Source organism: Colossoma macropomum, unplaced genomic scaffold (assembly GCF_904425465.1).
Source record: "Colossoma macropomum unplaced genomic scaffold, Colossoma_macropomum, whole genome shotgun sequence".
In the NCBI taxonomy this organism is placed as follows: Eukaryota; Metazoa; Chordata; class Actinopteri; order Characiformes; family Serrasalmidae; genus Colossoma; species Colossoma macropomum.
The window spans coordinates 32,632,111-32,645,861 of NW_023494795.1; the positions used below are offsets into that span (position 1 = coordinate 32,632,111).

At 37.9% G+C, this 13,751-nt stretch overlaps 1 protein-coding gene across 3 annotated transcripts in view; it reads left to right on the plus strand.

The window, feature by feature from the left end:
* Positions 1 to 13,751, plus strand: part of lpgat1 (lysophosphatidylglycerol acyltransferase 1) — a 70,528-nt gene that overhangs the window by 19,582 nt on the left and 37,195 nt on the right. For all 3 annotated transcript variants that reach the window (XM_036582217.1, XM_036582216.1, XM_036582218.1), the window contains exons 3-5: positions 774 to 892; positions 9,744 to 9,839; positions 11,061 to 11,340. In XM_036582217.1, the coding sequence (XP_036438110.1) occupies positions 774 to 892; positions 9,744 to 9,839; positions 11,061 to 11,340 (495 nt within the window). The remainder of the gene's footprint in view (positions 1 to 773; positions 893 to 9,743; positions 9,840 to 11,060; positions 11,341 to 13,751) is intronic.

Here is a 13,751-nt window from a genome sequence, read left to right on the forward strand (position 1 = left end):
ACAAAAACCGGGGGGAAAAAGGTGGGGGGGGACAAAATGCAAGAACAATGTAGGATATGAAGATATTTAATATGAAAACAGTTTTATTCTGTCAACTCACTTATTACTCAATTAGTTAATGCTAATACTGAAATATTCAGTAGGAAGCTATAAAATGTAAATTTTGATGAGATTTTAGATGATCCTGAATGATGAATAGAGCTGTAGAAGATTCTAAAGCTTCTAAAATGACTGTAGAACATCAAGAATGAAGTTGTAATAAAAGTAATATTCAGAATGCTTCATGTTTAATATGTGGTGGTAAAATCTTTCATTTTATCAAGACTTTACCACGGAAGTCTGGAAAGTACATGGGCTATTGCTATAATTTTCTGGATTGTTATCTCGAGATGAGTTAATTATCTTCTTTGCAACTTTGTTATCTTGGTCACAAGATAATTACCTTGTGATCTCAATTCAGAAAATTATAACTACCTCATGGCCTCTTCAGGCTTCTGTACTGTACTGTACGTAGATTATTACATTGTTATTTAACAACTTTTTGGTGTTTCTTAAAAAAAACTTTAAATATTGAATAAAATATTTTAAGATACCATCTGGTGTTTATCTTATAATATTTCAGCTCTCATTGAAGGAAATAACAGCAATTATTCATGTGACAACTGATGTAAACTTTTGAACAGTAGTGTATATAATAAGAGTGCTGCCTTCAGTTTGATCCTGTTTATTTACGGTGTTAATTTCTCCACCCTGTGAATGTGTTTGTTCCTCAGTGACTGAGTGGGGTGATGACGTAAGGCCCATATCTGAAGATGAAGCGATGGTCATTGTAAACCATCAAGCCACTGGAGATGTTTGCACTCTAATGATGTGCCTGCAGGACAAGGGAACGGTAAGCCGTCCTGAGGTTTATTCTGAATATATTTTGCAGTTGAATAAATGACAGAGAGCAACACATTTTATGGACATTTACATTCCCTCGCTTGCATCATGGTTATTGCAACCAACACTGCAGTAAATGGAAAACCGTCCTGTTAGCTCTCTGCTTTTCTTTGTTCAGTCCAGAAAATGGCAACGACTATACAGTGTGACATCACGAAAAATACATGAATAGATCATTTTTAAAAAGAAACATTAGAAGCTCTGTCGCCCCCTACTCTTCCTATAGTGTATTACAGTTTGTCAGAATGACTCAGTGTGTCCCAGTTCAAGGGCTGGATCTTTCAAAGGACACGGTCTATGAAGACGTTTCCTTCGAAGGCTGCTTACCCATGAAGGCTGAACCGAAATGAGACTGTCTGCTCTACGGCGGATTTCCTATTTTCATCACAGCACCGCTGTTCCTGCCCTTACCGTTGCATCATGAAACGCCACTCCTGTCAAGTTCTTTTTCAGTTCTTTAAAGATGTTTTTCTTTATTTTTTTCATTTATTAGAGCTGGAGATGCTTCACTGCCGGCTGCTGATGAGATTGGGTTGTTTTTTAAACATTTGTATCGTTAGCTACTCGCCTCAGTTTAAACCCAATACTTATATTTAAAAGTGTCACCTCAGCCGCTGCTCGCTCCTCTGCTGATTAAGTCATGTTCTCTAATCCTTGCCAGCACGCAATGAATCTTGGGTATGTTGACTGGCGAAGGATCCGTTCATTGAATCCTTCGTTGCCATGGAAAAGGACACATTTCTCGGCTCCCCTGAATTGGATCATATGAACGTTATAGAGCTGAAACAGTGGAAGCCATTTCGCCCCCAATACTTCCTGTAGAGTGTTAGACTCTGTCAGAATGACTGTGTGGATCGTAGTCACTGTCGTGCAAAAACCTTGTATGTCCATTTCTGTTTTTGCTTTTTTGCATAATTTGAAAACTCTGTCTAGCTTTTGCACTGGGTTAAAATTTCATGATGAACAGACCAACAGAAATGAGTATGAAAACCACAAAAGTGTGTTTCCTGATGAAAGTGCAGCGTGATTGCGCGGCTTAAGCAGTTCCCAGGTGGTTTCCAGTGCTTACTATGGTATTTCAGGTGTTTGCTAAGGTGTTAATAATCTGTTGCTGTGGTGCGTCAGGTAGTTGCTAAGGTATTGCTAAGTGGTTCCTGCATTGATAAAGTCAGAATTGTTCACAGTGGCGGTGATAGGAACCAGACGTCCACCTCTAAAAGCTCCCTCACAGAAAGTTATTATATGAAATGGTTATGAATTCACTGCCTGACATCTGAGACACTGTTTTACAGTAGTTTTGTGATAAAGTTTTGGTCTGTGTATTTTAATCAATTTATTTTATCCCATTCATGGTGGAGGCATATATGAAGGGTGTTCTAAGGTAAAATAGACCCCAAAGAAATTGACCGATATTTCATCATTATCAATATTACATCTTAAATCTCAGAAGAGACTTCTAGGTTCACTGGTGTTTTGATTAGTAAATAAAATGGCTATATTTGTGTTGTAGACATTATGACCCCGGTTTCTGCCACCACCACTGTAAAGAGATATGAATCTGTACGTTTCTCTACAGTTGAATTATTTCACATCAGACTACTCTGAATGGCTTTGTTTATATCTCAACCACTGAATTATGCAGAAATTTTGAAATATCATTCCCATTTAAGTGGTTTGTTCATTAGTGCGGCAGCATACACTTGACTTACTTTACACAGTATCAGGTGGTATCAGATGTTTGTACTTTTATGAGTATGAGTAAATGAGCCCGGTGTGGTGGTACATGCTGGTACATGATACCAGTATCGGTATTGATCCATCCCTGGTGATAATGATTGGCAAACAGTTCCTTGTTCAGCCCTATAAGTTCCCTTTATCTTCTGTCATTATGGAAAAAGCTGTATGTGATATGTTGTTGTGGTAGTATTTGTACGTTAGTAACTGAATGGCAGTGATTTTATTTTATCTGCTGCTCAGTCCTGTGATATTGACTCAGCCACAGTGAGCGGGCGGGGCTGATAAGCACACGCTGCAGAATGTTTGTTTGGCTGTTCCTCTGGTCACCATGATCGTTTCGGCATGTGTAGTGTTTATTGTTCTGGGATTTATTAGCTGAACTGGAACCCCCCCAAACCTCTCACAATCGACAGTCCAAATGTTAAGAAGAGCCATTTTGTCATTTCAGTAAAAAAAATCAATTCTCTCTGGGAGCCACACTTTTTCATTTTACCTTCTTGGCTGTAAATATGTCTCCGTATGTACTAATGTACTAGTATAGGCTAAAAAATATAAACTTACTTTGCTCTGCTTTAAGCTTTAGCTCAGCCGTGTTTCTCACATCTTGGGCAGAAAACATGATGATGGTTGACTTTTTACGAGGCTGAAGTCAGCTTGTCATTCACCAGCTTCTTGTTTGAATTTTCCCGTTCCACATTAAATGGTGCCTGAGGTGCCAGAATGTAACTGCTGCACCATTTAAGGCGGACCGGCAAAATTTAAACAAGAAGCTGGTGACTTTTTAGTGTTTGACAGTTTCTGGTTGCAGATTAAACATATCAGGAAACCAGTTGATTGCTTATTAATGCAAGTCCATTCGTCTTCAAACTATAAATATTAGTCTGCCTTTTTGTTAGCTACTAGCTAGGCCAGATTGTTGTCTGCATTGCTATGGTGACCAGCTGTCTGCGTGCCAACCTTCAGGGTTAAAGTTTAAATTAGCAGTTATACATTAACTCCAGCTTTCAAGACCATTTATTGTTAAAACTGTTAGAACAACCAGCAGAGCTTTATTTATAAGGAGGATTATTTTATTTTTCTAATTCTACTGTGGAGCCGCAACAGGGCAGTAAAAGAGCCCCACATTGCCGACCCCTGCACTATACTATGCAATACTAAGCTATATTAAATGGTACCATACTAAATAATAACAGACTGTTTAGTACTAGACTCGCAACCTGTCCAGGGTGTTTCTTGCCTTTCACCCAGTGAGCGCTGAGACAGGCTCCATCAACTCATACAAACCAGGAGGATAAGCGGCTTAGATAATGTGTGTGTGTGTGTGTGTGTGTGTGTGTGTGTGTGTGTGTGTGTGTGTGTGTGTGTGTAATACTATATTGCAGTAACATTACGCACTACTTAAAAATGAATTAAAAGTCCTTTTATTTTAATCAGTGCAGTTTTGCACACTGGAATTTGTACTATATTATTACTTAATTTTAACATTAATGCACAATATGACATTTTCTGCTAATTTTAAAGCACGGTTTATTGACCTGTTTATGTGCTGGATTTAGCATGCTGGAAAAAGGAAAAATAAAACGTTATGGCAGATTTTATATATATATTTTTTCCAGTTTTGTTATGCAGTGTTGTAGAGTGTTTGAGCGGTCAGATGGCCACCTTAAGTGAAGTGCTTCAAAACTCATACAAAATAGCTCATTTTAAAACGTAGTAGTTTTTAAAGAAAAAAAATATCAGTTCAGTGTCATGTATCGGTCAATACCTCAGTATTGGTATCGGAAAAGAGAAAGTGGTATCGTGCCATCTCTCCTTCAAGTACTTTAGATGCAACTCTGAAATAACTCTGCATTGTGTCCAAAAACATCTTGTCACCATGGCAGAAATCTCTGGTTTAGGAACGTGCAGTGCGTTCGAAATCCAAACTCTGTACCTGCCAATGTGAAAATGTCATTTCCTTCATAGAGAGTTGGCGAAAGAACTGGTCAGAGTAGCCTGAACCACAGCCTGAGATAAGGGCGGACAAAAAGCCAGCAGTTTGTTCACCTTTAAACTGCCAAACCCGTATGACTCTGCCGTTCAGCGCAGGGTGTGATCTGTCCTGTGATTAGCCGAACAGCTGCAGTTGTTGATCATATCACAATGATCGTATAAAAGTGTATGTATAATTTGTGCAGGTGTCTTGGTGTCTGGCTTTGGAGCTGGTTTCAGTCAAAGCTAAAAGCGATAGTTTGCTGCTTAGAAGCTAATTTGCACATCCAAAGTCCCAATTTGCTATTTTTTTTTTTTTTAAGCTTTCAGTACTGTTTGGTTGGCATACGCTGATCATGGGTTTTATGAACAATCTTGATTTCTTTACAGCTAGTTGCCCAAAGGGTGATTTTTATTAGCAGCCTTTTTTTTAACCCAAAGCTCACACTGTGCAGGCTAATTAAACACATGAAGCACATTGCCACATTTCCAGAGCTTTTTCAACAGCCGAACTTAAATATAAACAATATTATTTGCTTGTCAATGGTCCAAAAGGGCATTTTTTTTTCCCGATTTTGAGTGTCTGTTTCAACAACACAAATCAAATGAAGTGAACATTGAAAGTAAAAGACAACTGGCTATTCCGTATAGTCAAGTACAACCCCACTTCCAAAAAAGTTGGGATCCTGTGCAGAATGTAAATAAAAATAGGATGCAATGATATGCGAATCATATAAACCATATTTTTAAAGGAAAATACTACAAAGCCAACATATCAAATGTTGAAACAGAGACATTTTATTGTTTTTTTGAAAATTATATGCCTGCTTTAAATTTGCTGCCAACAATTCGTTCGAAAAAAGTTGGGATGGGGGCATGATTACCACTGTGTTTCATCACCTCTTCTTTAACAACACTCTGTAAGCGTTTGGGAACTGAGGAAACCGACTGTTGTAGTTTTGAAAGTGATGTTTTCTCATTCTTGTTTAATATAGGATTTCAGCTGCTCAACAGTTCAAGGTGTCCTTTGTCGTATTTTTGATTTCATAACCCTCCAAATGTTTTCAGTGGGTGACAGGTCTGGACTGCAGGCAGGCCAGTTTAGCACCTGGACTCTTTTAACACAGAGCCATGCTGTTGTAATACATGCAGAATGTGGTTTGGCATTGTCTTGCTGAAGTAATCAAGGTCTTCCCTGAAAAAGACTGATGGCAGCATATGTTGCTTTAAAACCTGGATATATCATTCAGCATTAATGGTGCCTTCACAGATGTACACGACACCCATGCCATGTGCACTAATGGACCCCTATACCATCATGAATACTGGCTTTTGAACTGTGCACGAGTAACAAGCTGAGTGGTCTTTAGCCCGGAGGACACAGTATCCATGATTTCCAAAAAGAATTTTAAATGTTGACCCGTTAGACCACAGGACACTTTTCCACTTCACCTCAGTCCATTTTAAATGAGCTTACGTCCAGAGAAGGTGGCAACATTCCTGGATCCTGTTTATGTACAGTTTCTTTGTATTTTAGAGTTTTAACTTTTACAAGTTTTAACTAAGCATTTGTGGATGCAGCGCCGAACTGTGTTCACAGACAGTGGTTTTCAGAAGTGTTTCTGAGCTCATGCAGAATAATGTCTGTTTTTAACGCAGTGCTGGCTGAGGGCCCAAAGATTTTGGCTAGCTAATACTGGTTTTCAGCCTTGTCCCTTGCATACAGAGATTTCTCTGGATTCTCTGAATCTTTTAATGTTATGTAGCGTAGATAATGGAAAGCAAAAGTTCTTTTCTATTTATGTTGAGAAATGTTATTTTTGAATTGTTGCACTATTTGCAGTCTTTCACAGAGTGGGTGAACCCCTCCTCATCTTTACTTCTGAAAGCCTCTCTGAGATGCTCTTTTTATACCCAATCATGTTATTTAACTGTTGCCAAACAACCACTAGGTGTTTGTTTTTTTTGTTTTTTTTTAAGCATTACACAACTTTACCAGGCTTTTGTTGCCCCCATCCTGACTTTTGGAACGTGTTGCTGCCATCAAATTCAAAATGGGCAGATATTTAAATATTTAATAAACAATCAAATTTCTCAGTTTCAACATTTGATATGTTGTCTTTGTACTATTTTCAATGAAATATAGGGTTTAAATGATTTGTTTTGCTTTTTGCAACTTTTTTGGAAATGGGGTTGTATAATTGTGCTACAGCATTTTAGTTTAGGTGTAGCAACTGCATTCAAATACAGCTTGTGCTCTTACCTGCCTCGCCTAGCTACATTAGCCTCGTAGCGCCAGTGCTAAAACTAAAGATGTTCAAATGCCATTGAGTATATTTGAGATTTATAAAAAAAAAAAAATAAAAATTTGTACATTGAACTGAACTGTCACTTTAAGTGGCGACTGATTGACTGTGGATCTTTCTAACATGCGTTTACAATACAACTGTCAGCCTTTAGTATCGAGTCAGTGAGCTTCAGTGGAGCAGAGTTCAGAGAAAACAGCGGTTTAAATTCATACTTCCTGGTATTTGACATGCTACATGATTTTTACAAGTATTATTAACTAAATGGAGCATAAAACACAGACAAGGAAGTTTCAGTTCTGCTTTACATTAACAGTGACAACAGTAAAAGTTTACAGTTTTTATAAAGAGTTTTCCACCAAGAATAAGCACATAATTAAGCAAGACCTGATAACCAGCAATCAGAATTAATCCTAAACAGAAACACTGTGTTGCCAAGAATGATGAGCATTCCAGGAATTTACTTTGGCAACGTGGTTCATAACAGCCTTCATGTAGGAACATGCAAAAGTTTGAGCACTCCAGTCAAATTCAATGAAGTTATGGCACATTATATTTTATGTTTTATGCTTTATTTTTTGAATTAAACCTGTGCACTTAAAAAAAAATGTCATTTTTTTTGTCCTGTAAAGCAGTGGTTTCCAGACTGTGACACCAAAAGATGTTTAGAGTTAGGGCTGCACGATAAATCGTATTTTTATTGTTATCGCGGTAGGAGATTCCACAATAAACGTATCATTAGAGTGGCCATGACAGAACAGATCTAATGACCTCATACACACAGCGCCAGAGAGACGTCATTACAACACGGGACATGCCATTACAAGCCTGCTTCTGTGTGCTTGGACTGCACCTGCTCTCTCACGCAGGAGATGAGTGACTTAACCATTCAACCAAACGGCAACTACAAAACACACATTGAGGTCTTAAAATGTCGCCGTGACTCAGATTTAATGGAAATTCAACTCAAAACAGCTGTAGCAAAAGGGAAAACATGCAGCACACAGGCTGCTCAGGCTCTCCTGATGCTCACTACTTAGTTGTTCCCGGACCAACTAAGAACATGGTGCCGAACTACGCTCAACCAAATGCAAGAACAACGTTACTTTTAAACTAAATACAACCCAGCATGTCTGACGCCACAATATTAAATAACTGAACAAAAAAAATGAAAACAAGAATATGGAGGGATACATGCAGGACATTGTGGGGCAAAATAAAGCCAGTGGTAATCTACAGCCTATGGTATTGGCTTTAGATTAATCAGTATTTTGAACGATTTTAAAAATTCATTTTAGACCAAAATCTTCTCAAAACTATCGTAAAACAATGTCTCATCCATCAGGCAGTGTATTCATATCTATTTCATGTAATAACTTTCTGTGAGGGAGCTTTTAGAGGTGAACTTCTGGTTCCTGTCACCACCACTGTGAACAATTCTGACTCTCTGACTGTAGAATGGAGCATTTCAAACCAAACCACTCTGAATTACTCTGTTTACATCTCAACCATATAATTATGCAGAAATTTCCAAAAATCGTTGGAGTTCCCCTTTAAGTGTATTGTATATTGGATGGACGCTTGCATTCTTAAATGTAGCCTCTAAATATAAGCTTCACGGAGGCACACCACGACCAGTGTAGCAGGAAATACCGTTCGCAGATTTTCACTCTAGATTAGCCAGGTTTAACTTGGACACTCCCAAAAATTCATTTCCTGTCACACTACAGTTCTCTATAGCTGGAGCGATTCTAATCACTTCTAAACCTCTAATAATCACTCACACACAGACTTAAACCTTTTTACAAAGCAAGATTACCTAGCTTGTAAACATGACACCTGCATGTCAGAAAAGCAGTTAAAAGAAATGCACACACACGCACTTAACTGTGTTCCATCTCAGTGGAAAATCTGGAGATCAGCACATTCAAAACCAGAACACATTTCAGGAACTGTTCCTTTGCCCCCCCCCCAGGTGTGGATCACTGTTTTGAGCCACTTCTTCTCTATTTAATTTTGTCAAAACAGCCATTAAGTACAAGTTATTCATTTTTCAGCATCAAGAAAAAAGCAAAAAAAATATTTAGCAGAAATTACACAGAAGCTCTGATCTGAAGCAGCTTGATTTTCTCCTCTCTCTCAAAGATGAAAGCTTTGTTTCACAGCAAAGTGCTGTTTATCTGATGGGGGCAGTTTTGGTGTCTAGCAGCTCCTCCAGTTGGTTGTTAGGGGTCTCATTGTTTCTGTAGCTTTTAATCATTTTTGGAAACTCTTGTTTTTTTCACTCCGACTTTCTCCTGCCTTATGCATGTGGACTATCTCATATCTAATCTCCTCAGAAATATCTTCTGAAACATTAATACATTGTTCTTAATGGCTGTTTAAACTAGAAATGAAACAAATAAAGGGTCTCTGACCTGCACAGTACTGTATGTCCTAATAAGACTGTCTTGGAGAAGAAAAACTACAGTAATCTATTGTTGTGTTATTAATGGCTGCTCTGAAATGTTTTTGGAGCATACAAATTTAAAGATGGCATCACGCCTGCTATCGACCTGCTAAGTGAAAGTAAAGAGAGAAAGACCCAAATAAATGAATCAATACTAAAACCTCCTTATTTTTGAACTCTTTCATTTGATTTGAATGTCTGTGGAAATAAGATGTCACTATTTTACTTTTTAAATGATGCTTATTGTGGTAAATAAACTCTGTTATAGTGAAGTTTTCTTTTGCATGCTTCATAAATGATATCCTTTCATAAAGTTATTGAACCTGGTTCTGTTCTAGGTGGTGCGGAAGATGATGTGGTTAATGGACCATGTGTTTAAATACACCAATTTTGGCGTGGTGTCTCTGATCCACGGAGATTTCTTCATTAGGCAGGTAAGATCAAACACAAGGGCACAGCTGGGAGAAATAGGACACTAAACCTGTAAGACAGAGCATTGTTTTAAAGATGCTTTTATATAGTTAGTATCACAGTTTTTTTAATAATATAATACTTATTTGGTTGCAGGTAAATGTTTAGAATAAGACTAATCTGCTTGTTCTGTTCAACATCACAGCTTTTAGGCAATTAGCAGGGCACTAAATAAAATTTTAGAAAGGTTAGATGTGTGTAGAATGATGAACACAGCTGAGGAATGACTGAAAAAGCTGTAAAACATTGTAATACACTCGTAAGTTTGAATACAAGTGAAAATAAGTTAACACATCCTCTACAGAGAACAGACTTAAATATAACTGTTTTGTTACTGTACAGTTTCTTTTTATTTAACTTATTGTAAAGAAATAAAACAAAATATATAAACAGAAATTTTAAAACATGTCATAACTTTTGTACCTTCTTCTGCTGTCTTTCCTTTCACTTAAAGGGGTGGGACAGGTGGGGTGTGGTGGAAGTGACTGTGGGTGGAGGGGGGTTGTGTGGTTGTGGTACCACATTTTAGATCTGTATGATTATTAATAATAAACAATGAGTTGTGACATTTAATAAGGAAATGAAAGAAAAATCAATGCCCCCCTTAAAGGAAGGGTTGTGGTGTGGCCAAGGGATACTGGCCAGGCGAGGAAAAAAAAAGAAAACTTTTGCACCAGCCACATTTTATGTTTTATTATTTTTCCAGTATGTTAAACTCTGTAAATCCACAGAAACTGTGTATTAAAATGTACAGAAACTTGTTATTTGTAGAGGATAATTTGTAATATTAACTTACTTTTACTTAGAAAATCACCAGAACATGAAATTTGACCAGGGGCACCCAAACTTTTGCAATCGACTGTATATATGATATAAACACTCATTGGTTGGAACATGTAGCCACTGTTGCTCTCACTGGACGTTGGTGATTTTGACAACTGTTCACTCTGCATTCATGTGATTTTCATGTTTAGGTTGAACTATTAAAAGTAAAACATTCACTCACATAACTATAGCCAAATGCACTATTTTATAAATGGAAAAATCTTTTTTTAGGGTCAAATTAGAGCAAATAAGGCAAATGCAGTTAATCGCAAATAACTATGCAAACTAATGTAATTGGTCATAATTATTTAAATCGATTATCAGCCCTAAACGTGACCTGTGCGGTTGATCTTTGACAGGGAAAAGCACATCGAGACAAGCAGCTCATTTACCTGAAGGCTCACTTGGATAAGTATTACTACAGCAGGGACAGGAAGTGGATCGTGTTGTTTCCCGAGGGGGGCTTCCTGCGAAAGCGGCGGGAGACGAGCCAGTCGTTTGCCAAGAAAAACGAGCTGCCATATTTGACCCACGTGACACTGCCACGTCTGGGGGCCACTCAGGTCATACTGAAGACACTGGGACCCCAGCAGGAGAACGGCACTCTGGGAACGGATGGTGGACCACCTGGCCAGAGCGGTAAGAGTGGGGAAAAATGAGATTTAAATACAAAATGACTAAATTTACTAATTTACTAAATGGCTTTGTATATGCTGGCCGTTGTTGGTGAAATTCAGTATTACAGTATTTTCCAAATGGATCATGACATCCGGCAATATCTAGGTTTGCAATAATAAGGTTATGAACCTGTTCTGCCTGAGTACTGCAGCAGTAAAAGAACGTCAGATGGAGCTTGTTTTGGACGTTTTTGTTCCGTTTAAAGTTACACCAATGGCGACCTTACGCAGTATTGTGAACGTTAATCAGAACAAAAACATGATGCAAATTACATTGACGTTAAAGTACCTCTAAATTCAGTAGGAAAGTGAAGATTTATGAATTTGCAGGATTGTGTAAACTGTAAACACTCCCGTGCCTTCACCACCAGGGACTCTGTGTTTGTACCTTTGGCGAATGGGGAATACAGCCCTATGTGTTTGAGCAGACTAAGCAGATGAAACGGAGCACAACAGAAACAAGAAGCTCCTGCTGTAACATTAATAATCATAATTAATAATTATTATTAAGCACAAGCCATGTTACAAAATGTTATTATACACGTTGCATTCAGTTACACATTTCTACCAGAGAGGTCACCAAATCCCCAAAGCTTACACAGTGCTGCTTTAACAGTACAGGACATGCAGAACACTGACACTTACAGTCATGGTTCCCTTTAACAAATCCAAACTATCTTCTTTAATATAAGATTGTTTCATTTAATCTGTGCTTAAGCCTTTAGAGCAGGAGTGTCATACTCAGCGACTAAAAGGGCCATATTAAAAAACGCAACAAATCCGTGGACCGGCTATGTTTTTATTTTAGTTTTACTGAACATTTTGCCATGACCCCAGCTGGCCGTTGTTTTTTCAAAATATGCCAAAACTACAATGGCAAAAAACAGGCAATGTGTTGAATGCTTTAAAAATAATTTAATAAAAAAAAACTGTTTTGTATAAAATAATAGACTACATTACCTGCAGATAACTGTTAAACCTCTTCACATGTCCCTAATGTACAGCAGTTTATTTTTAAACAGTGCATGCTGGGAACTGTACTGCAGCTCACAGTGGAATGGGCGAATATTAATAAAAAAATGTAAATAATTTCACAGGCCGAATAGGGTTGTGCCACAGGCCTGACTTAGCCTGCGGGCCTTGTGTTTAACACATGGGCTTTAAATAAAAAAGATGATTCAAACAGGTGCGCTTAGACATTCCACTGGTGTTGTATTTATTGTGTTAGCCATCGTTTGGCTTTTCATGGACTTTGGATTCTGTTCGGATATTACTCTGTCAGTTTGCCTTCAGAGGTAATTCCTTCCCTCTTAGTGTTTGTAGATAATTAGTCAGAGGCCTCCGAGCTGACCTTTAACCCAGAGCTCATAATGAATCACTCACCATTCAGTTACTCACTTCCTTTAAAACTGAACTTTGAACAGTGAAACTCTGAATGCGTTCCAACCCCACAATCCACTTTTAAATTACACTCTTAAAAAAGATGGTGCTTCAAGGGTTCTGTAGTAAAGAAAATACTTCTCTGTAGAAGCATGAACTCTCAAAGAACCCTCTGCATGATTAAAGTGTTCTTCAGATTGATGGAGAATGTGCTGTAGATGCTTCTATGTAGAACCTTTTTGGAAATGATTCTGTATAGCACCAAAAAGTGTTCTTCTATCGTTACAGTTTCAGGCTTGTTATAGTAGAAGAACCTATTTTGATGCTATATAGAACCCTTTTCAAAAGGTTCTACATAGAACCATCGATAGCATTCTCCACCAAGCTGTGGAACCCTTTCATGATGCAACAAACCCTTTAATCATGCAGAGGGTTCTTTGAGTGTTCATGGTTCTGTATAGAACAATTTTCTTTACTAAAGAACCCTTGAAGAACCATCTATTTTAAGAGTGTAAATAACATCTGTACAAAACTGTCAGTACTGCTGTTAATCATTTAGTGTCTACACCGAAACATGGTTGTTTAGTGTACTTATCTGCTTTATTAACGTGATTTCCTCAATGCTGTCATCACCTTTGTTTTTATATGCAAAAGTTTGGGCGCCCCTGGACAAATAAACATGGGGGGACAGAAAATGTGGCACGTGCAATATTTTTGCCGCACTTTATAACTAACATATTAGTTTTTCCCCAACTTGTTAAACAATGAATAAATAGAAAATCAACAAAATGTAATTTGACCAGGGGTGTTCAGGGGTATAAATAAAGTAAAATAAACGTGAATATAATCTACACTTTAGTTGGCTTTGATTGTTCCATAACCAATCCAGATCAGTGATAAGCGTGAATGTGAGCGCATGCTTACTAAGAAACGTTGGCAGCGCATCCAATAATAAAGGCAGCATGGAGCGTCATTTATACGGTGATAGGAAAC